General features: G+C 39.8%; 1 protein-coding gene across 1 annotated transcript in view; it reads left to right on the forward strand.

Moving 5' to 3' along the window:
* The window catches only part of LOC5567765 (neurotrimin), a 409,923-nt gene that overhangs the window by 275,317 nt on the left and 108,349 nt on the right, over positions 1-26,257 (forward strand). The window contains exon 6 of the mRNA XM_001657614.2: positions 16,773-16,870. Within this exon, the coding sequence (XP_001657664.2) occupies positions 16,773-16,870 (98 nt within the window). The remainder of the gene's footprint in view (positions 1-16,772; positions 16,871-26,257) is intronic.

The raw sequence follows: 26,257 nt of genomic DNA on the forward strand, positions 1-26,257 counted from the left end.
TTCCGGAAATACTCCTTGCGAGATCGATTTGTTGAAAATCGACCGCAGTGGTGCACAAATAGCAGCAGAGCAATTTTTCAGAACGACCGAAGGAATTCCATCCGGTCCAGGGTTGGTCGACGGTTTCAGCTTCTTGATAGCCTTCAGAATATCTTCATCATCAAACTCGTAGATCGTCATACACATTGCATTCAACGGCACGTCTCTTACAGCACAACTAACTTGATCCTCGTTGATTGTTGCGCAATCGAATACACTGGAAAAATGCTCGGCGAATAAGTTGCACATTTCCTCATTCGTGTCTGCATTTTCGCATCCCAAGAACATGCTTGATGGCAAACCGGTCTCTTTGCGCTTCTCGTTGACAAAAGCCCAAAAAGCTTTCGGGTTGTTTTTCAAGACTCCCTGTTTCCGAACCACATATCGACCGTAGAGCGCTCGGTTATAACATTTGTATTCGGAACTGGCGATGGTAAATCTCCTTTTCGTAATTGAGTTCCGGTTGTTAGAGTATTCCCTTAGGGCGCGTGCGCGTTTTCGTTTCAGGTGTCGGAGATGGTTGTTAGTCCAAGGAGGCTTCTGACGAGGGCGTGGTGCAGGTACACACTCATGGAACATTTGCGTAATAGTATCAGTGTAAAGCTGAACCGCCACATTAACATCCCTTTCATTGTACAAACGTGACCAGTCAATTGCAAGGAGAGCTTCATTCAACTGTTCAAAATTCGCCTTTGAGAAGTCCAATAACCTGTCGTCGGTGGCTTCGATGAACACACTGCGAGCTGAACAGCGCACAGTGGCGAGAAGTGGAGGGTGCAACAAATCAATTGGAATCAATGGTTCAAATGGTTGAGTAAGATCACACATCGGTAGAGCTTCATCATTCACGAATAGTAGATCAAGTGTTCGGTCTAGATTATTTTTAACTACGTTCAGTTGTTTCAGATTCAGCAGGGACATACCATCGATGAATGCATTACTGGGAGTAGCAGAGTCAGACGGTTCAGGATACGCATAGCCCGCAGGAATGGAAAGCCAACATAGGTCGGGCAAATTAAAATCACCGAAAAGAAAATAAGCAGTATGGAAATCACCTGCTGATACAACCGTCGAAATGGAACTGACATAGATTTCAATCATGCATCGATCTCTGGATTGTTCTGGAGGAATGTACGCTACGCCGAGGCAAATGACCTGATCATTACTCTCGACATTGATCCATAAGAGCTCAAGATTTGGGTCGCTGTGAATCTTACATCGAGACGAACTTAATGTGTTTTTCACAGCTATGAGCACTCCGCCACCACGAGATTTTCCGGAAATATCTGGACAACGATCTTTGCGATGCACTGTGTAACCTTAACCGAATAGTTGTACGGAGTGGGAAAAAAGCTGCTTCCCCTCCGAGATTTATAGTTTTCTAGGACTTTTGACTACAAACTAGTAGTTTACTGTCGATATGATGGTTATACAATTAATTTGTCAGTCAAAACCATAATAAATCACACCTTGCTCGGTTACTCGCGAGTAAACGCTCCCGAGCTTGTTGCTACTTCTTTTGACATGTTCTCCCGAGCAGACGGGTGCGGACTTACTCACACCTAGCCAGTTCGCGAGTCTGTGATGTTTGTTATGCGTTGGTATACACTCGTGAGCTGCTTCGTGATGCGATCTTTACCAGCACTGTTAGTAACACGTGTTGATTACTTCGCAGCTTGATAATCTTCGATCATTTTTAAATATTTCTGCTGGTGTAGTGATTTTCAAATTGTTTACGTAATTTCTTTTTTGTATAGAAAATTATATATTCGAGAGTTTTTATAAGTCCTTTGAATTCTTTTAAAACCTCTAGTATGTTAAAATATTTATAAAATATTGGAAAACAATTATTTATAATATTTCGAAAATGTTGAAAGTTAAGACAACATATAAAATGATAATTGTTGGTCGTCTTAGAAGACCTGAGCACATTTCAGAATAATTTGGAAGTGCTTATGAAAATTTAAAGAGAGTCTTCTATTCTCTTCTTTCAATTGAAGTTATTTCTGAAATAATCTACAACGTAATGCTACAATGTCCAATAACCAACCCCTTTTATCCTCCATAGCGCATTAGTTCATTTTCGTGCAGCCTGCATGCTCCTTCCCAAGTGTTCATTATTTCCTGTTCCGATATGTGAACTCTGCTGCTATTTACAACAATAGAAAAATCAGAGGGGGTTGTGTACAAGACTCGACCGCATGACGTTAACTACGCCAAGTGATTTTCTGCATTTGAATTATAGTCGATTGTCATAGTTGCAGCCTTTCTTTAGTTCAAACTCTAACATGATATAGTAACAGTCGCAACATTATAGATTTTCAATTGGCACCCAGTCCCGGTATATTGCCGTAAGACGTAGTTAACGTCAAAAGAATAATTAGCGAAGAAGCAGAAATTGGTTTGCTTTTATAGTGTGCTTCCCAACCCACGTGTTATGTTTGGTTGCGTAGGAAAGGGGTCGACATTTTCACAGTTTTCGACAGTCTATCGTCAAAAATGAAAAGTTTTCTTAATTTGAGTAAAATGTTGTATAAATTCACAACCGATTGGTGGGAAAATATTGAAAATCTACCTGTAAATGGCAGAATTATTAGTATTCAAAATCTTACATAATTTCGTGACGGTCGCAACATTTTAGATTTTCAATTGACTGACACCCAGTATATTGCCGTAAGACGTAGTTAACGTCAAAAAACATCGAATGTTAACAATCTTTGATTGGTTCCTGCAGCGAATAGGAAGCAGCATATGCAATAGAATAGTTAATAGCTTGCACGGTTTGTGCATAAGCGTCATACAGTTTTGAAATCTTGTGTTGAAATGGTGTTCAAAAAACGACGCGCTCGTTCACAGATCGAATGTAAAAATAAAATTAAAAAAGTGTTGGAAGGCGGAAATATATCCGAAATCCAACCGGAAGAAGAATTGGGGTCGAGTGAAGATGTTTTGAAAAGTGATTCAGAAGAAAATGTGCCAGTGTTCGAGGAAGAATGGGAATATGGCGAGCAATCCGGAGTTTCATTTTCGAGTTGGAACGAGGATGCGGAATGGGAAGAAGTCAACGATCTGATAACGGAATGGGAAAATCACGATACAACACCAGAGATCGATGTGGATTATTAGATATTAGTTTTAGTTTAGATATTAGTTCAAAATTGTGATGTTCGTGCATTATATTACTTTTCTTTCGCACTTTCTAAAACAATTTACTGAATATTTGAACGGGAATTCTTGTGCCGTGACTTCAAATTATCAATTGGCATTATTTTTTATGAGCATTATTCAATATGATGTGATTTACGAACACGCATGGTGTATAATGATAATGCATATAAATAACAAAATATTACACATTGATAGATAAATAAAACTTGTAATTTTTTTGAATTTTGTGGATGAACTTTCATAATATAATCGTATTTTCTTATGCGGGAGATAACAATACTTATCTCGCTGGCGAAATATTATCTTACGCTTGTGCTGGTGATTAGTTCATTTCGGTGAAGATGTTCATTCAATAAATTTAAAATTTTCGGTTGATTCCAGACCCTCCACTGACTTGGGCCTTGATGGTGACTTCTAGACCCGATTTGTCAGCGGCGGTCTCCTACTTTGCTGGTTTTCAGTGCTGCCCATAAATGAACACCGAGTACACTTAAAACGTATTCTACGGTACCTGAAGGGCACTGTTGATTACAAGCTGGTGTACTAACGAAGGAAGCCATCACGAGAACGGGAAGCGATTGCCGATGCCGACTGGGGCAACGATCCGAACGATCGCATCGCAGATCGATATCAGGGTTCGTTATTCAACTCTATGGATCTACCGTTATTTGGACGACGAGAAAGCAAGGCTCAGTCGCCGTATCAACTACGGAGCAGAACTAATGGCACTCTGCCAGGCTTAGTTGCGACGTTATGTGCATCAGAAATTTGTTGAAGTCTATTGGTTGAGGAACCAATTACGATCCACGAAGATAATCAGCCTTGCATTGCTGTTACAACGGATCCTCGTAAACACAAACGCATGAAGCACATTGAAATTCAGCACTTCTTCGTTCAGGACTTGGTGGAAAGCGGTCAAGTGAAGCTAAACTATTTACCGACTGAAGAACAGACAGCAGGCATCAAGACGAAAGGTTTGCTATCGCTCGGATTCTGCAAGCTCCGACAGTGCAATCACAATGACAATTGATTTCACCCAAAAGTGACTAATTGCGTTATAACCGTGTAAGGGTGCAGAACCACTTGGGCACTTCCATGATTAACTTTGGCATGGGGGGTTTTTCTCGCCCGAATTGTCTGAAACTTTGCAACAGGGAGCACTTCAGTACGACGCATATTATGGCCGAATATGAACTTTGTAGCTTTCAAAAAACCTTACTGCCGAAGTGAATCAAAAGTGCCAAGAATTGGATCCGGCTCCCCAATGTTGTTTTCTCTTTGAATAAATTCATTCTTGTTGTTTTCTTTGACGAGTACACATGCGTGTTTTATTTCGGTATTGTAAAGATTAATTGCATAGTTCATTAATGATCAAGTTATAGGCAATTCCCACCTTAGCAAACTTGCTGTTATAAGGTTTTGTGTCGTTATAATATAACCCCATAAATTATTAATCGCCTGTAGGTGTAGGCTTTTACCGCCGAAGTACCGTATTGTAGCCAATTGACGCGACCACTTTCGACGCTACACATTTATATAGTCTAAAATAATGCACTTAGGACCAGAGAGTTTGTAAGGAGTACACCTAAAAGTCAAGAATTTTACATGAAATTTGTTCACTATATTCAATTCTCCAACTGAAACACAGTGAACACAATTTCATAGAATAAGTTTCAGTTTAAATGATGACGTCTCATCTATGATTTGATCTAGATGCAATATCGAAAAAAAGTCTGTTTAACAATTTGGAATTCTACAATTCTCAATGTGCACAAACCGAGAGCTCATAATTTAAAATTTAATAATGGCGGAGGCCACGTCCTTGTCATCGGGGAAGGGAAACAATGTTAGTTAGACAACTATTGTTACTAGAAACCGAGTATACCTCTGCATCTCAGTTGGAAAGGTTATTGGGATGAATTGCTCAATTGCTTAGAAGGATTGCTCAGATCTGGACCTAGAAATTTGGGCATCTTGTATGGAATTTCTAAATAGTTTTAAATGTATAATCTAATGTACTGTATTACTGACGGACTAAGGATATATTACCGTAATCCAGGGTCAAATTGATCACTTGGCGAATTTGATGGGTACCAAAATGCAATAGCTTCCTAGGATGCTGGATGTTTAGACCCTTATTTAGTATATAAGGAAATTAATTGTTCTTAACCCTCTAACACCCAACGCCGCCTTTAGACGGGTAAACTTTGGAATTTTGTGTATATTTTCGTGGCTCGAAAATCAAAATGATTTTATTTTGGGATTAAACTTTAAACTATAACGCGCATATGAGGAAAGTTTTTTATGACTTTTGAAACTTTTTCGTATTTTTGAAAAATTGTATTTTTCATAACCTACAAATGCATGGAGCTTATTTAATGTGTAATACAAAAAAACGTACTTTTTATATTTTTCTACAATCCCCCTTTCAAAGAAGAAGAGCCACACCACCAGGCTTCTTCAAACCACCTTCAAACCTGTGTTTTTGTTGATTACACGTAAAATAAAAAATATTTTAGAAAAAAAAGTTTTAAAATGTACTGTTAAAAATTTAAAGTTTTATTATTGCCAAAAATCAGTAATCTTCAAGAAAAAAAAAAGGATGAAGAAGTTCAAAAGTTAAATTTATAAAAATCAAAAACCAAAATTCATAAATTCGCGAAAAAAAATTATCATTGTCCAAAACGTGTTTGAAAAGATTTTAGAAAACGAACAATTTAGATCGAAAATAAAAAAAACTGGGTAAAATTTATTTTTTTGTATTATGATCAATTTCGCCCTAGTGGGTCATTTTCAGTTTTTGATAAACAAGCTAGTTTTATGATACTTCTAATATTATTTCCTGAAAATTCAGTTACATACACTGACAGAGATCAACGAAGTACTGGTTTTGCCGTATTGAGGTTGACAATATCTCTGTTCCTAAGGATAATGTAACAGCAAGTTATAAAATAGTAATTTTTTTGCCCCTAGATTACGGTCCAAAGAAAAGTCCATCAATTATAAAACACATAAATTTGTTAAAACACTTAAGTGTTCACAACAATGTTAAGATATTTTTTACGAAAAATTAATTGGGTATTGTGACATGAAGTTTTGTATATGTACATGTTTGTTTGAGACATGATTTAAGATTTCAGGACAATTGGAAAAAACATTTTTTTTGGCGCCTATTGGTGTTTTCAGGCGCGGATTAAATTTCAAAAGTCGCGATTTTCGCGGATACGATTTTGAAGTTTTTGTAACAGCCCTGCAATTTATCAAATGGTTAGATAATGTACTAAAAGCGCGCGTATAAATTTTCAGTTTGTTTTCTATACAAAGTGATATGCTTGATATAAATTCTGATTGTTGTCTGGAAGAATATAGTATAGTATTTGCATGCATATAATATCAATCAACTTTATAACACTCAGGGACGCTATCTATTGTTCCATAGATGGCTGCTGTGAAATATTTCACAGTCAGTCAGCGTGCAGCCTCTACAGTTGGTGCCAACCCAACAGCACGCCAAACTGTATTGAGAAGCGAACGCGCGTAATGACTAATTATTGTATATTTTTTCTGTCCGTATTGTGCGCCTATATAAGGTGCACCCATTCAACTTGTAAGAATGTAGTCTCTCTCGTTTCCTCACCGAGTAGGCATGCTGCCTCTTAGCGGTAATAAATCAGTTAAAGTAAAGGCGTTCGTTTGATTTGTCGTACGTTGAATCGTAAAAGACACAACGTAGGAAAGACGTCCTGGCCGAAACAACATGTTTAGAATATATTGATAAGTTTTCAATGAAAGTGAATCTTGAGATTAGATCCTTCAAACGTAAGCATAATGATTGAATGTGACACGAACTTTCCGTGTGGCTTCTATAGAGGCTGTTAGCTTTAATACTAAATAACCATGCTGATAAATGGCACACAAAACACCCAACAGACCAATGCAGTGTGCTACGATCGACGAAAAGCTCCTTCTGACTGGAAAGGGAGGGATGGGTTACTGCGTTACACTTACAATGCGTGTAAATTACTGCCGCCGTTGGCGCACGGTTAATAAGCCCACAATAGAACACATTTTCTTATGGGAAGCGTGCGGGTGGTCATCGGTTAAAGATACCACTTTGGCGTCAATGGACGAAAGTTCATTTCATTTATTTAGTTAACATCTACACAGATAACACTGAATCAACAATTTCACGCCACAATACTCGGTTCGTGGCCGCTTCTCTCCATCCTCGGTTCTGCCCCACGCTCGCCAAATCGATACGCACTTGATCCGCCCACCTAGCTCGCTGCGCTCCACGCCTTCTTGTACCAACCGGATCCGAAGCGAATACCATCTTTGCAGGGTTGCTGTCCGGCATTCTTGCAACATGCCCTGCCCATCGTATCCTTCCAGCTTTGGCCACCTTCTGGATACTGGGTTCGCCGTAGAGTAGGGCGAGCTCGTGGTTCATCCTTCGCCGCCACACACCGTTCTCCTGCACACCGCCGAAGATCGTCCTAAGCACCCGACGTTCGAAGACTCCAAGTGCTTGCAAGTCCTCCTCGAGCATCGTCCACGTTTCATGCCCGTAGAGGACTACCGGCCTTATGAGCGTTTTGTACATGGTACATTTGGTGCGGGCGTGAATCTTTTTTGACCGCAGTTTCTTCTGGAGGCCATAGTAGGCCCGACTTCCACTGATGATGCGCCTCCGTATTTCACGGCTAACGTTATTGTCAGCCGTCAGCAAGGATCCAAGGTTGACGAACTCGTCCACCACCTCGAACGTATCCCCGTCTATCGTAACACTGCTACCTAGGCGAGCCCTGTCGCGCTCGGCCCCACCAGCTAGCATGTACTTTGTCTTGGCCGCATTCACCACCAGTCCAACTTTTGCTGCCTCGCGTTTCAGGCGGGTGTACTGGTCTGCCACCTTTTCAAATGTTCGGCCGACGATGTCCATATCATCCGCGAAGCAAACAAATTGACTGGATCTCGTAGAAATCGTACCCCGGCTGTTAAGCCCGGCTCTCCGCATAACACCTTCTAGCGCAATATTGAACAACAGAAACGAAAGTCCATCACCTTGTCGTAGTCCCCGGTGGGATCCAAACGAACTGGAGTGTTCGCCTGAAACCTTCACACAATTTTGCACACCTTCCATCGTCGCTCTTATCAGTCTCGTGAGCTTCCCGGGAAAGCTGTTCTCGTCCATGATTTTCCATAGCTCTACGCGGTCGATACTGTCGTATGCCGCCTTGAAATCGATGAAAAGGTGATGCGTTGGGACCTGGTATTCACGACATTTTTGGAGGATTTGCCGTACAGTAAAGATCTGGTCCGTTGTCGATCGGCCGTCAACGAAGCCGGCTTGATAACTTCCCACGAACTCGTTTACTACAGGTGACAGACGACGGAAGATGATCTGGGATAATACTTTGTAGGCCGCATTTAGAATGGTGATCGCTCGAAAGTTCTCACAATCTAACTTGTCGCCTTTCTTGTAGATAGGGCAGATTACCCCTTCCTTCCACTCCTCCGGTAGCTGTTCTGTTTCCCAGATTGTGCCTATCAGCCGGTGCAGACAAATGGCCAGCCTTTCCGGACCCATCTTTATGAGTTCAGCTCCGATACCATCCTTACCAGCAGCTTTATTGTTCTTGAGCTGGTGAATGGCATCCTTAACCTCCCTCAAAGTGGGGGCTGGTTGGTTTCCATCTTCCGCAGTACTGACGAAGGCATTTCCTCCGTTGTCCGGTCCTTCATTGCCTGTGCTCTCAGCACCATTCAGGTGCTCGTCGAAGTGCTGCTTCCACCTTTCGATCACCTCACGCTCGTCCGTCAGAATGCTCCCATCCTTATCCCTGCACATCTCGGCTCGCGGCACGAAGCCGTTGCGGGATGCGTTGAGCTTCTGATAGAACCTACGCGTTTCCTGAGACCGGCACAGCTGTTCCATCTCCTCGCACTCCGTCTCATCCAGGCGGCGTTTTTTCTCCCGAAAGAGGCGGGTCTGCTGTTGCCGTTTCCGTTTATAGCGTTCCACGTTCTGCCGGGTCCCTTGCTGCAGCATGACCGCCCGCGCTGCATTCTTCTCCTTCAAAACCTTCTGGCACTCCTCGTCGAACCAATCGTTCCGTCGACTCCGTCCTACGTACCCGACGTTGCTCTCAGCTGCATCGTTGATGGCTGCTTTTACTGTTCTCCAGCAGTCCTCAAGAGGGGCTTCGTTCAGCTCACCCTCTTCCGGTAATGCAGCCTCGAGTTGCTGCGCGTATGCCGCTGCGACATCCGGTTGCTTGAGCCGCTCTAGGTCATACCGGGGCGGCCGTCGGTACCGTACGTTGTTAACGACGGAGAGTTTTGGGCGCAGTTTGACCATCATAGTGGTCAGAGTCGATGTTAGCGCCACGATAGGTCCTGACGTCGATAATGTCGGAGAAGTGCCGACCATCAATCAGAACGTGGTCGATTTGCGAATCTGTCTGCTGTGGTGATCTCCAGGTGTATCGGTACGGAAGGCTGTGCTGGAAGTAGGTGCTACGAATGGCCATATTTTTGGAGGCGGCAAAATCAATTAGTCGTAGGCCGTTTTCGTTCGTCAGCCGGTGGGCGCTGAACTTTCCAATCGTCGGTCTGAATTCCTCCTCCTGGCCAACCTGAGCGTTTAGATCTCCTATGATGATTTTGACGTCGTGGCTTGGGCAACTGTCGTACTCGCGTTCGAGCTGCGCGTAAAAAGCGTCTTTATCATCATCAGTGCTTCCGGAGTGAGGGCTGTGCACGTTTATTATGCTGAAGTTGAAGAACCGGCCTTTGTTCCTCAACTTGCACATTCTCTCGGCCACCACCCGATCACGCGCCTCTGCATATCACCCATCACTATAAAAGCTGTTCCCAGCTCATGTGTATTGCCGCAGCTCTGGTAGATGGTATGGTTACCTCTAAACGTTCGCACCATTGATCCCTTCCAACACACTTCCTGCAACGCTACGATGCCGAATCCACGGTCCTTCAGCACGTCGGCGAGTATGCGTGTGCTCCCGATGAAGTTGAGAGATTTACAGTTCCACGTACCGAGCTTCCAATCGCTAGTCCCTTTACGTCGCTGTGGTCTTCGCCGATTGTCCCGGTTCGTATTCTCTCGTTGATTATTCGTTGCTTGATTTTTTTACGGCTGGCTTGCAGGGCCTGACACCAACCCCCTAGATTTCCGGAGGACCATTCCCCCTAAATGTTCGGAGGACCATAGTGCGCAGTTTAGCTTAGAGTCCTTCTCTGGCACTCGGACGATGATCAGCCGCCCCTGACATGGGGAACAGACGCTGTTGTGAGCCGCTCCTAACATGGAGTACAGACGCTCAAGGTTTGCAGAAGCAAAAGCAAAAGCAAACTCCCCCTTCCCTGTCAGCATACGACCAAAGTTCCCACCGGGGGTTGGTTACCCGGTCTTCCCTAAGGTTACTCGTACCCCGGCCAGTACCGCGAGGAGGTAGGGATAGGAGTTGCTGGGCAAGAGGCTAAGGACCGCACAAAGGGGTCTATTTTATTCCTTCAGGTACGCGAGGTACCAATGGTACGCCATGCCCAGCCATTTACCAACCATGGACGAAAGTTAGAGTATGGATTAATGAAACAAAAAATATTTTTTCATGATACAGACGATAGTTTTTCCGCTATTTTTCTGACAATTTTCTCCACGGTGAAAAATTTTCCGGGAAATATTTTTCTTTTCATATTTTTAATAGATTGCTGAGGAAATTTTCTTTCGATTTCACTAAAGAACTTTTGTTCTACGATGCATAGTTCATGAGATATGAATTTTTAAAGTTCGAGGTATATAGGGAAATCGTGAAAATTTATCAAGAGTTTTCCGGGAAAAAAGGCCACTATAATTTTTTTGAATTTCACTTTTGGTCATATATCCACAAGCTCTGCCTCTGGTGAAAATTTCATACAAATCGGAGAACCTCCGGCCCAAACCTGTCCGATAATTTAAAAAAATGCCCTAATGTCTCGTCATCGAGACTGAGGTGCGGAGTTGCTGCTTGGGGTAAGGCACTGGAAACAAAGTTTTGTTGCGATTTCAAGCCCAACAATTGAAAAGACCCTGAGTCCAAAATGTAAACAAATGTTTTGTTCCTGTAATTCAATAGATTGCTATTAGTTTAAGTTGTCTAGGTAGAGAATTTATTGAAAATATAAAATTTATACTGATAAACATCATTTTTTTAAAAAGGACTCAACAGCATTTGTTTATGTTTGTGATGAGCCCTTTGATTAAAAAAGGGTGTGAATCCCTTTCAGAAAATTGTATTCAAAAAAGAACATTTTCAATTTAAATAATCGACCTACCATTGTTTATTAGTGCAACCTAGTGCCAGTAGTATTTGTTTGTTAGAGTTATTTGTGCGAAAGATTAAAATCTCCACCGGTAGCTGAAAACCCGCCGAAGACAAGATCGATCAGCTTGGATTTATCGACGTCAGATCAAAAAAAATCTGAGAACTACTGTCCTAAATGGATTTCAATAGCGGAATTTAAATGCTGCTAGGTGAGCGAAAGAATTCCCCGTCATATTGAATCTATACAATATACACAATACAATTCATCATTGTTACATTTTAGCTGCGGCTGGATCGGTTGACCAGGACAAAAGCGGTATGAACAATGGCTCCAATGTGTCGGTAGCAAGATATGAAGAAGTGACAGCCCATAGTAGTACGAAGCCAACGCATAGCTACAATGTCTCACTTTCGGCTGTTAGAGCATCTACTCCTATGAAGGCCGTAGAGGATCCATGTTACTCAGTTCCAATGGATTTTCATAGAAGCATGCTGGAAGACTCGACCAATGAATTTAACAGTCAGAGATCCGTTATCCGAAGTGTAGTTGATGAATTACATGCACACCGTCGATATTTTGGAACCGATGCGGATCCTTCTCAGCAGGAACGAGTTAGGGTGCTGATGGAGACCGAGTTTTAATAATCCCCGTTTTCCCCTATTTTTCTTTGTACTACACTCAAGACGTGTATCCCTAATAGATCATTGAGTGACCACAGAGCCTAAATCACATTAGTATCCTAGATGGCAGGGTTTGTAGCTTTGTTAGAAGTGCGAAAATTCTATAAAAAAAATAATCAAGAGCAGAAATTCACATTGATGTTTAACTCAGCGTTGCCAACCTTCCAGATTTGTCTGGAACATTCCAGATTTTTGAGGCCCCATTTTACAAAAATCTGGAAGATCCAGATAAAATTTGAAATGAATTTGTAAGGTTTTGTAAATAATTTGTAAGGTTCTCTGTATACGACAAGCAATCCAGAGTTTTCCAGACAAATTTTCAAAATCTTAAAGATTTTTGAAAAATTGACATGGCATCCCTGAACTCCTTACGTACCCAACCAGACAATGTTTTCACATTGTAGAAAAAATTAAATGATAAGTTTCATAATGTCAAACATATATTTGCTTGGATAAGCCAGGTTTTGTCTGTAATATCGTGAAAAGCATGTATACATAGACATTATTCTTATGTACCGTAATCCGGGGTATCATTGATCAGCGGGGTAACATTGATCGGAATGACCCATCTCATAAAAAGTTCGCATTATCATATATTGATGGAACATTTCCAAAACATGAATGGTGCTTCTCTTTCTTATATTCATCAGCTGATAAAAATGAAGATTTTTGCGAAATTTGCGTTTACCTTATGCGTAAATTTGGCAACTTTTCGAAACAATGATTTCAATGGTTAAGGATGACACTACCAAACATTCATGTCTCACATAAGTTATGTAAATGATATGAGCAAAGAAAATGCGGTTCTTGCTAAAAACGGCATCGCCGAAAACGATTCCGTTGTCAAAACTCTCATAAATATGTTCAATTAGGCAACATTACCGAATTATTGTTAAGAATGTATCTTTCCCTTAGGAAATTGCCTACCTTTAGGCGTATTCCGTGGTTCAAGATGTTTTTAATTTTAAAATAACTCAAAGATTTAATGAGTTGTAAGCATTTGGCCTTCATATTCGGCTTCAGGGGCCATGATTTTAGTAGGTAACGACATTTTCAATATTACCGAACGTTGTTTACATAGGTGATCAATGTTACCCCATATCAGCTAAATAAAAAAATCACTTAAAACATTTTTTTCAACATGCTTAAACCTTTCAAAAAACAAAATAAAGTATATAGTCACGAGCTATGGGTGGCAGTACTTGTTTTGAAAATATAAAATTTGCAACTATTGCATTTTCGAACCAAATATTTAAGAAATATTCAAAAAAAAAAAAATAAGAGGTTGTTTCCGAGACACAACCGCTAAGTTGACGTTGGATAACGTTAGCTTCATCTATTTCACGATGATTGGCATGATCTCCTTTTGATACTCGAAGAAGTTCCGCACCATGAAGAACTTTTTCCGCTTCATAGTGGTATCCGGGGAAATGTAGAGGCAAATCTGCGATTCCAGAGCTCGGCCGTCATGGTCCTGCAGGAAGCGAGTGACCTATCTGATCGGTTTGTTTAAGGATACCAACCAGTGCGCGATCCACGCCAAGCGTGTCAGCATCATACCGAAGGATATCCAACTGACTCGTCGCATCCGTGGAGAACGCGCTTAAATTGAATTGCAGCACAATTTCAAACAAAACGGGTCACAACTATGCATTCGATGTAAAAGAGTTACAACCAGAGACACTTCATCTATAACTATTAATTGATTAATTAATTTATTTATTTATCAATTATAATTTTGGTTGATTCGTTTTCTAGTTAGCTGTTGCTGATTAGTTTTAGCTCTTTGTTTGGCAAATTGATACTCTGATCACTCTAGCATGCTTTTACATGTAGGTAGTGACGGACGACAACGGAATTATTCAAAGTAAGTAAAGTTTGTAAAGATGCTTAAAATATATTCCCGAGCCCGATTTCATGTTCTAAACTCGTACCAATTAGCTCATACGGTTGAAATAATTAAATTTCTGGTAGATATCAGGTATTTCCTTAAGAAATTGCCTACATTTAGGCGTTTTTATCACAATTCTTGAAATCAACTTTTCATTATTTCTTTACATATTGCATTATTAAGAATTTTGCAAGCATATTCGGATTCAGGGAGCTCATATTCATTATGTAGAGTTGTTTAAAAAAATAACAATAATCGCATTGACAAGTGATCAATTTCACCCCGAAATGGGATTCCCCGATTTTATATTTAAGGGATGATTTTTAGCGCTAAAACCACATTTGTTATAAAATTTTGGCACATGAGCCAAAGAGGTTGACCGTCGTACTTGTATTCAGTTGTTTGGCATTTTCAACATGATTGAAAACAGACAAGAAAAAACATGAAAAATGATCAATTTCACCCGAAATTACGGTACGGGGTCATCCAAAAATGACGTCCATCATTTGGGGGAGGGGGGGGGTCTATGAAAGTGTGACAGTGCATGTATTAAGTATTGGAAAAAGCGTGACAGAGGGGGGAAGGGGGTCTAGACATACCAAAAAACGATGGACGTCATATTTAACCTTCCAGTCGTCGCGCGGTTTGCCTCCGTCAGAACCACCGCGGTGCTGTTCTCTACGAAAAGCGAGGTTTTTTCAACGATGTTGTACAGAATACAACAGCGCGACGACTGAAGTGTTAAATCGCCCCTACACGTAAACTTCAAAACGTCAAAACCTTATAACAGCAAGAAAAAAGTGCTTTTCTATGAAAAATAAGACATGCCTCGATATTTATCAATTTTTCAATAGTTTAGTCATGAAAATCAATAGTTTTCATTATTTGAGTAGATTCGTAGAAAGATTTCCAATCGATTGGTGCAAGAATCTTGAAAATTTATGCGGGCGTTAGTAAGTTATTAACAGTCAAAATCTAACCACTTTTCGTGACGCGAGCGATTTTTCGTTTTTCGAAATTGTACCCCAGTATGTTACCGTAAGACGTTATCCAACGTCAAAATGATCAATGTTACCCCGGATTACGGTATGCCGAAACATATCGAGAACAACTGAGGCTCAGCAAAATGCCAGAGGTCAATCAGAAACGAACTGCAAATGCATCAATAAGCCCAAACAGACAGGTAGCAAACAGGTCAAACATAAAGCAGATTTCCATTTAATTATATGCAATACAAAAAGGGGTTTGAATCTGTTGAAGCTCTCTTTTCATAGTGACGCAATGGCCCTTGCATGATGTACTACTCGTACGTGCATGATAATACGATGAAAAAAAGGAATAAATACTTGCATTCGTCTCGCATATTGTTGTATATTTGAGAATATTTACACAAGAGAGGGTTAATCACAAGTCAACCGAAATTAACTGATGTTGAATATAATGACGAGAGCTGGAAAATGTAGCCATTCAATTACCTGGTGTTTACCGGTAAAAATCAATCGAAAGCTAATTATGCAGGTCGACAATGATGTGTACTGTGGTCAATGATGATTGAAATGCGATTGAGTACTGTCAAATGTTCCACTTTTGTTTCCAGTGACAAAGAGGCGGGAAAAAGTAGAACGCATTTTCAGATATCAATTATGTATAATGTAATTTTAATGGAATGAAAAATTGCTGCAGGTTTGTATGAAACAATGTGGCAGGAAAGAAAGGATTACAAAAAAACCTTTTCGTGTATGACATCCATATAATAAATTATCGCTATCGGTGAACTAGACAATCAAAATTTTAAAGTGTCATTTTTATTAAAATTGACATAAACAGTTTGTTATATTTGCAGTGCATGTTGATTATTGCTTTATTGACAGATTAGGAGAATTTTAGAAATATATGATTATAATATATGATACAATTAATGACCTTTCTTTTGTGATCAACGTTGTAAAAGTATGCCACATGATAGAAACGAACCATACATTAAATGATTCTCTAGTTTCATGCAAACACAAAACTTTGCCTTTGCTTCACATTTACTGTAAATGGTTGTTTTCTCAATGCTCGTTGCTCGCCTATTAATCAGCCCCAACTGTCCACGAATGGGTAATAAACGGCATCCTCGATGCCTATTTGAACACACGTATGTATGTACCTTTCCTAGCGTAGCCTCGGGAGCATAGATTTATCGATGCATAATAATTAAGAGGAAATAAAAATTCCACTCACAGTTTTTTTTTTTCATCGGGTTTCCAAGCGCTCCACCTACCATTACCCACATGTCCACAGGCAAAATGAATTATACGGAAAGCATCCTGGGTCCTCTGAGAGCCCGCAGGCAAAGCTGTGAAAAAAATGAAGCACTCGTTTCGCAATCCTGGTATGCTGGCTTTCTTTCCTTCAGTGGGAGCGGCCGTTGAAATCATCAATTCATGCTGTGAAATAGCTGTTGATTAAAAACATTTTTCATTTCCTAGACTCGAAATTGGACCGGTCGTATTGCTACATTTAGAATTTGGATTGATGAATGTCACTTGAATTTAATGAAGAAACAGCATTTATGATTGAAAAAAATGGTACAGTTTTTAGGTTTAGTGGTTTATTGTAACGATGTTTTCTGCATGATGTTTTTGTACAAAAATGTAACTATTTTCAATTTCGTTTGTTTGCAGATCCACCAGATATAAGCGTCGATAAATCCTGGATACACTCTGGAGAAGGATTTGAAGCACAACTGGAATGTATCGTCCATGCAGATCCGCAACCTTCGGTAAGTGTGAAACATGTTAAACTAGATTGGGTTATTCCACATGAACTGTTTGAATCATGTATAATTAACTTTCATGGGCTTTGACCCTATATTGTCGACAAAAAATAAAATCAGAGCTCCTTAGTTTCCTGATAAAATGTATAGCTTAACAATAAGATAGATATCCAGTTTCGGGTACGGTTCAGAATCATTTTAAGCCGAAGATTATTTTCCTGAACACAAACTGTTTATTACTGCACCTGCCGCTCAATTATTCTTCTTATTATTGTAACATCTCCACTGTACCAACCTGTTTAGTGTTTCATGAACACTTGCACAGTTATTAACTGAAACCATTTTTTGACAAATTTGCTGTTCTGCATCGTATATTGTGTCATATCGTAAAAGTTCTTTTAAAGCGAAGATTTTGTTTTTTTTTTGAGATGGGTCAAAATTAATTCCATTACTGTGATGTTTGTAGCACACCTGTCAACTCGAAGGTTTCCTCGTTGGTTGCTTCGCCAGTCTTTTCTCGTTCGGTTCCACCCATCAGCTTATATAACCGGTTCCGCGCATTTACCATCATCTCTACTTTGTTGCTTTGCGCTTCTGGCGGATGTACATGTGTATCAGGCACCTTTTGAAATGTTATTTATTTGGTTGATTCTACATCAATCAACTTGATAAAACCTCGCCAACGGCAAACTTCGACCCACGCTCTCCAGGTCCTGGTGCACCTGGTCAATCCACTTAGCTTCCTGCGCTCCACGCCTTTTTGTTCCGACTGGATTCGAAGCGAACACCATCTTTACATGGTTGTTGTCCGGCATTCATGCCCTGTACAGCGTATCCTTCCAGCTTTGGCCACATTTTGACAACTGTGTTCGCCGTAGAGCTTGCCGAGCTCGTGGTTCATCCTTGCCGCCACACGCCGTTTTCCTGCATTCGAAAATCCCAATAGCATAGCTTGCCTTCCTTAGCCGAGTGGTTAGAGTCCGCGGCTACAAAGCAAATCCATGCTGGATTCGATTCTCGGTCGGTCCATGATCTTTTCGTTATGGAAATTTCCTTGACTTCCCTGGGCTTAGAGTACAATCGTACTTGCCACACGATATACGAATGCGAAAATGGCACCTTTGGCAAAGAAAGCTCTCAGTTAATAACTGTGGAAGTGCTCATAAGGACAGCTGAGAAGCAGGATTTGTCCCAGTGAGGAAGTAATGCCAATAAGAAGAAGAAGCTTGCAGGTCATTCTAGAGAATTGTCCATGTTTCATGCCCGTAGAGGTCTACCAGTCTAATGAGCATTTCGTTCTTCGTGCATGTGATGCAATTATTTGGTAAATTATTCTTTCCGCAGTTTCTTCTGGAGCCTATAATAGGCACGACTTCCATAGATGATGCGCCTTCGTATTTCACGACTTACGTTGTTGACGGCCGTTAGCAAAGATCCGCGGTAGACGATCTCGTCAACCACCTCGAAAGAATCCCCGTCTATCGTGACACTGCTTCCTAAGCGGACGCTGTCGCGCTCAGTTCCGCGGGTGAACAAATCTGCAACCGTTTCAAATTTTCTCCCAATGATATTCATGTCTTCCACGAAGCAGATATAGTGCCCGGATCTCGTGAAAATTGTACCTCGACTGTTATGCCCGGCTCTCCGCATAACACCTTCAAGTGCAATTTTGAACAGCAGGCACGAAAGTTCATCACCTTGTCGTAGTCCCCGGCGTGTATCAAAAAAACTGGAGTGCTCGACCGACATCTTCACGCAGTTTTGCATACCGTCCATCGCTGCTTCAATCAATCTTGAGCTTCCCGCTAAAGCTGTTCTTGTCCATGATCTTTCAAAGCTCTACACGGTCAAATCTGTAGTATGCCACTTTGAATTCGATAAACAGGTGATGCGTAGGGGCCGGCATTTCTGTAGGATTTGCCGCACGGATAAGATCTAACCGTAGTCGAGCGGCCGTCGATTAAACCTGCTTGATAAATTTCCACGTACTCGTTTGCTATAGGTGATAGACGAAGAAAGATAATCTGTGATAGCACTACACACTTAAACAGACTGTGAGTGTTCGGTAAACAAAACTACCGAAACTGATCGGTAAATCTTCAAATTACCGATATTTCAGTAAACGACCACATGTTGACAGCACGGCGTCATTGAAATGACTGAGTTTCAAATCTGTCAAATATTTTACCGACGGATCTGTAAATCTTAAATGTTACCGAAAACTGTAAAATATTGCACCGAACTTTCGGTAATCGGTCTCCTAGATTACCAACATCGGTAGTCGGCTAGTTCACAGCATAAAACCGTCACGGATTTTGTTTTTCCCGTTGTTGTGGGACTGTTGTTGGTGTTTATTCGTTATTAATGTACTAAATTATGTTATAGCGCTGGAGGTAAGTCATTCTAGTTTATGAATGTTTTATTTAATAACTATCAAACGAATTCACATTCCAGATATCAACGACGGCAGTTTTTGTGCGTTTCTGAATGCAATGTTTCCGATTGCGCTGGTACGGGCATGGCGTCAAGCAAAAATCATCGGCAGCATCCCTTTCCTTTTTTGATGGATCCTGCGATTTATTAAGTATTTCTGTTTCTTCGAAGCAGGTTGAATATAAATATATTGTTTATTTGTTAAAATAAAGCTTCGTGACTGGTAAAGTTTATCAAGTTCGATCTTTGTTTGAATGAGATTCCGAGAAAAAATCATGTGCAGCCAAATTACCGTTCTTCGGTAAACGGTTACCGATGCGTCGATGTGCTGAGCTGCAATATCCGAATTACCGAACGTTCTGTAATCTATTCGTTTACCGAACGAATTACCGACCGTTCAGCTGTTGAGATTTCGGTAAACGGATTACCGACTTCGGTGATTTGTGCTGAGTGTGTATGTAGGCGGCGTTTAGGATTATTATTGCGAGATTGTTTTTATACTACAGTTTGTCGCCCTTTTTTGTAGATGGGACATAGAACGCCTTGTTTCCACTCCTCCGGTCTCCCAGATACTGACTATTATCCGATGCAGACAAGTGTTCAACTTCTCCGGGCCCATCTTGATGAGTTCAACTCTGATACCATCCTTGCCAGCGGCCTTGTTGTTCTTGAGCTGTCGAATGACATCCTTAACTTCCCCCATCGTTGGAGTTGGTTGGTTTCTACTGTCCGCATTGCTGACGTAACCATTACCTTCGCTGTCCTGACCTTCGGTGCCTGTGTTCTCTATGCAATTCAAGTGTTCATCGTAAAGCTGCTTCCACCTTTCGATCACCTCGCGTTCGTCCATAAAAATGCTCCTTTTGCAGCATTGTAGCCCACGCTGCATTCTTCTCTAAAACCTCCTGGCATTCCTCGTCGAACAAATCGTACCTTGTAGTCCGTTCCACGTATCCGACAATGCTTTTTGCAGCGCCGTTAATGGCTGCTTTCACTGTCCTCCAGCATTCCTCAAGAGGGGCCCCATCGAGCTCGCCCTCATCCGGCAACGCTGCCTCCAGATGCTGCGCGTACGCATTGGCGACATCTGATTGTTTTCGTCGCGCTAGGTTGTATCGAGGCGGGAGACGATACCATACAATTTTGTTTGCTTAGGAGATCTCCAGGTGTATCGATTCTGGAGGCTGTGCTGTAAATAGGTGCTACGAATGGCCATATTCTTGGAGGCGGCATAATTTATCAGACCTTAAAATGTTCTACAATGCCATTATATAGTCGTTTTGGCACGAAATCATATAGCGCTTTCCGCTTTTATGCAGCACATGTAGAAAAAGCAGAGCAAATCAAAAAGTGGAAGGCTCTACTCAATTTAGTGTGAGCACGACTGTATTCAAGTTATTAGAGAAGCAGGCAAATTGACTAGACCTTGAGATAATCTTACCTCGGAGTGTTAAGCCTGCCGCATGACAATTTGTAACACCATCAGGCATTGCAGAATTCGCTCTCATTTGATATGAAGCACGATCAAGGCAAGCAAAGAAAAACATCCCATCTGTTGTGGTCCACGATCGTCATTGTATCGCAAGGTGTAACAAGTCTGATAAATGGAAGCAGCGAGCGAGAGCCCCAAAGAGAGAGCGATGTTAAAATCCATTTTTCTCGCTTGTTTACCGTTGGAAATAGGTGTTTTTCTTTACTGGCACGATAAACAATCCACGAACTTCCAATAGCAATAGTGTCCCCCAGGTTTGGAGCATGTTTAGAGGGGTTTTATCATGCACTACTATCCCCCCAATCTGATCAAAGTTGTAGCAGTATACGATAAACAGTCTCTCATAATGTACAGCATGTTATGATAGTTACAGAGAGCGATACGTGAGAGATTCTTCCAATTTTCTCAGGATTCAATCCCTGAACACCATATTGCGTAGCAGATATGTCAGTCTAACACTTTTTCTAAGCCTAGGCGTTATTCGAACCGCTCATTCGATTCTGGATCAAATTCGGAGTGTCCTCCCAAAATTGAGACTGCACAAGCCCTTCAAAGTTAGTATGGGGTTTACTATGAGAAAAACAAACAAATCATTCAGTTGGTGTTCGCCCATGTGCTCTTGAGGATTAGAGCTACTCTGATACTGTTAGATTCATACTGATAGATAGATTCAGCTACAACTTTGCTGATCGCTGTTTTCAAATCAGACGTCTCAGTAATTAGTTATTGATTTTAGTCCGATAAGAAATTCTTCTTTAGTGTTCAATTATCCCCTGAACAGGCAACATTGCTGCATCCTTCGCTATGGCACACATAAATCTTGGCTACTATGCTTTACTACATATCCATTGATGCCCACATTGCAGCTAAATTATTATAGGCAAAGATTTGAGATTTTCAAGTCAATAACTAATTACTGAGGTGTCCGATTTAAAAGCTATCTTCGGCCTAGTTGTAGCTGACGAATCTATCGAACAGTATCAAAACGGAGCTAAACGATTTTTCGAACCTCCTCTTTTTAAAGTCATTACCGTAATCCGGGGTAACATTGATCAGCGGGGTAACATTGATCGGGATGACTCATCTTGTTAAACGTTCAAATAAAGATTTATTGATGAAGCATTTTCGAACCATGAATGGTACCTCTCTTTCGTATATTCATAAGCTAATGATGATTAAGGTTTTTGCCAAAATTGCGTTTAGTTCATGCGCAAATTTGTCAACTTTTTGAAACAATGATTTCTATCATTTTCACTGACACTACCGAAAATTCATGTCTCACATGAGTTCTGCAGACGATGTGATCAAGGAAAATGCGGGTATTACTAAAAATGGCATCGCCGAAAACGATTCCGTTGTCAAATTTTTCATAAGTTTATTCATTTAGGCAACATTAACTAAATACTATTACGAATGTAGAATTTCCTGAGGAAATTGCCTACTTTTAGGCGTATTACGCGGTTCAAGGTGTTTTTAATTTTGAAATAACTCAAAAAGTAAATGACTTGTAAGAGTTTGGTCTTCATATTCGGCTTCAGGGGCCCTGATTTTAGTAAGTAACGACATTTCCAATATTAGCGAACGTTGCTTACTTGGGTGATCAATGTTACCCCATATCAGCTGAATCAAAAAATCACTTAAAACATTTATTTAAACATGTTTAAATCTTTCGAAAAACAAAATAAAGTACATAGCTAGGAGCGGTGGGTGCCAGTACTTGTTTTAAAAATATGAAACTTTTAACATTTGAATTGTGAAATGAAAAATTTAAGAAAAACTAAAAAAAATGATCAATGTTACCCCGGATTACGGTACCACAAAGTGGAATCATGTAAACTGGATCTATATAAAATCCCAGAGTTGTCTTTCTGCCAGTAACGCTTCGAAATGTTCCACATAAATTATAGAGCACTACAACTATTCAAAAGAATATTCGAGAATTTTCGATTGCATTCTCTCCAGCGTTGCCAACCTTCCAGATTTGTCTGGAATATTCCAGATTTTTGAGGCCCCATTTTACAAAAATCTGGAAGATCCAGATAAAATTTGTAATGAATTTGTAAGGTTTTGTAAATAATTTGTAAGGTTCTCAATAAACGACACAAGCAATCCAGACTTTTCCAGACAAATTTTCAAAATCTTCCATATATTTGAAAATTGACTTAGCATCCCTGATTCTCTCCCACACAGCGTTGCCAACCTTCCAGATTTTTGAGGCCCCATTTTACAAAAATCTGGAAGATTCAGATAAAACTTTTAATGAATTTGTAAGGTTTTGTAAATAATTTGTAAGGTTCTCCATGTACAACATGAGTGTTCAAGACTTTTCCAGACAAATTTTTAATATCTTCCAGATTTTTGAAAAATTGACTTGGCATCCCTGCTTCCAGAAAAGGAAACACTATAAGTTATAGTCTATTACACCGAATGAGGCTGTTATTATTTGAGTTTATAACCTTATACTAGCATTTAAGCAACGTGTTCGAATCAGTACTGGTACCGTAATCCGGGGTATCATCGATGAGCGGGGTAACATTGATCGGAATGACCCATCTCATAAAAAGTTCGCATTATCATATATTGATGGAACATTTCCAAATCATGAATGGTGCTTCTCTTTCTTATATTCATCAGCTGATAAAAATTAAGATTTTTGCGAAAATTGCGTTTACTTTATGCGTAAATTTGGCAGCTTTTCGATACAATGATTTCAATGGTTAAGGATGACACTACCAAACATTCATGTCTCACATAAGTTATGTAAATGATATGAGCAAAGAAAATGCGGTTCTTACTAAAAACGACATCGCCGAAAACGATTCCGTTGTCAAAACTCTCATAAGTACCGTAATTCGGGGTGTAGTTGATCAGCAGGGAGAAGTTGATCATTCCCGTACCCACATGTAAAGAGTGTTATAAAAGCTATGACACGATTTCAATTATCACAATTTCTGAGTTGTGGCATTACCTGATAGCTACTCTTGATTTTCATAAATTCGGTTTGACATTCAAGGTAATTATTTCATGGAAAAACTGATTTTTTAAGAAATGTTTGATGAACTGTTGAAGGGTTCTTCTCCAAACAATCGACTATTTCTCCACGGCTATACAAGATTTCAATTTTAATAAACTGTTTCATACATTCCAGATATATTTTGTGTACCCAGTTTTGAATTTATATTGAGGATACAAATTTTTTTTTTAGAGAAAAAATGATCTTTTAGCAAAAGAATTGCGAATTTCAAGGAAAATTGCCTACCTTTAGGCGTTTAATGTGGTGTAATCTGTAATTCACAACTTTTAATTAAAAAAATACCCGATTTATCAATAAGTTGTAAGATTTTTGAGTCTTGATTCAGATTTAGAGACCCCAAATTTAGTAAATAGCATATTTTTTTATTTTAGGAAACCTATCGCAGTAATTGATCAACTTCACCCCGGAATCAAAAACACCACTTTTTGATTTCCAAAAAATGTTTTTATTATTATGATAATAATTCGTCAAAATTTCGTTTTTATAATTCGTTAAACATTCAACCAGTACAAGTTTTTAAAATATGTGGATGATAATACATGCATCCCACTAGGAATTATAGCACAGAATCGCTCAAAAGTGATCAACTTCCCCCCAGTTTACGGTATGTTCAATTAGGCAACATTACCGAATTACTGTTAAGAATGTATCTTTCCCTTAAAAAATTGCCTACCTTTAGGCGTATTCCGTGGTTCAAGATGTTTTTAATATTAAAATAACTCCAAGAGTAAATGAGTTGTAAGCATTTGGCCTTCATATTCGGCTTCAGGGGCCATGATTTTAGTAGGTAACGATATTTTCAATATTACCGAACGTTGTTTACATAGGTGATCAATGTTACCCCATATCAGCTAAATAAAAAAATCACTTAAAACATTTTTTTCAACATGCTTAAACCTTTCAAAAAAACAAAATAAAGTTTATAGTCACGAGCTATGGGTGGCAGTACTTGTTTTGAAAATATAAAATTTGCAACTATTGCATTTTCGAACCAAATATTTAAGGAATATTCAAAAAAATGATCAATGTTACCCCGGATTACGGTACTAGTACTAGCCTAAATTCAGGCGTTTTATAGTCAGTAACACGTGTATGACGATATCGGGTTATGCTATCAAATTGTTAACCTTGTGCTCTAATTTTTTGGCATTACCGTCAATCCATAGTTATGGATCAACTGAGGGACATTTTCCGGAGTAATATATGATTTAAAATCATGATGACAGATGTGGATCAGTGGGAGTAGAGGACCCTCATTATGGATCGAATCGACTCATATTTTGGATCAGAACAATATAAAAACAATTTATAGGCGACTTGCGTGAAACATACGTTCTGGCGTTTCTTCCGGTATAGACATATCCTTGAATTATGGATCAGAACACTATCATTCCTTTAAGTCGATGTCAGTTATGTGTTCTCAAACCACTTTCACAGTTATTGAGCAAGAAATTTCCTAGCATGGGTTTCCATTCTGTATTCGAACACAGATACAATAAATATTAGAATGATTAGTTTATCCTTCCAAATTCCGCTAGCCATGTAAGGTAAGCTAGTCATCATATATATAAAATCCCAGAGTTGTCTGTCTGTCAGTATTGAGGATTTTGCCCTCTAATAGACTCAGACCCAAATAATTTTGTCACACTAAAATTTTCTTCCACCATGTTTGCCATATATTGGAAGACGTCGTAGCTAACAAACCCAACAAGTAACGAACATGTATCGCATTATGTTGGATTGTACATTGAATGCAAGTTGCGTGCTTCTATTAAAGTGCCATAGAAACTGACGTGTGAGTACCGTAAAACGGGGTATCTTTGATAATGCGGGTAACTTTGATAGTGCGTAACCCACCACATACTAAAAGAAATATCATAATTTCTGGTAATCGGTTAAGCAAACGAATGCAAAACTGAAGAATATTAGTATGACACTCCATATAAGAGCTGTTTTCATTTTGAATCGAGACCATTTGAGGCTTTTTACACGAATATTAAAAATTGACACAATTTTAGCATTTTTGAAACGCTTACAAACAATCTGTTCTACGATCACTATTTGATGTAGTTTTGAATAGTTTGCCACTTATCTTTGACAGCCTAGTTATCATAGAACTTGAATACGGTCTCAAATCTCTTAGCGAAAAGCATTTTCACAAACTGGGACCATTTTTTGTAATCTAAGTCAGAAATTTCCATATAACGTTAAACGCCTAGAGGTATGCAATGCCCTACAAATGTTCGTAATTCATTCAATTTTGTTCGATGCATACTCCATTATCAAAGTTACCCCAAAACAGAAAACCGACTTTCGATTATATGAAAAATTATATATCCATTCAAAATAAATCTTTTGGCAATCTATCAACAGCAATCGATAGGTAGGATGCCAGTACTTGTTTTAAAAATATAAATTATAATTCTTTGAAACA

This window comes from Aedes aegypti, chromosome 1 (genome assembly GCF_002204515.2).
Source record: "Aedes aegypti strain LVP_AGWG chromosome 1, AaegL5.0 Primary Assembly, whole genome shotgun sequence".
NCBI classification, from domain to species: domain Eukaryota; kingdom Metazoa; phylum Arthropoda; class Insecta; order Diptera; family Culicidae; genus Aedes; species Aedes aegypti.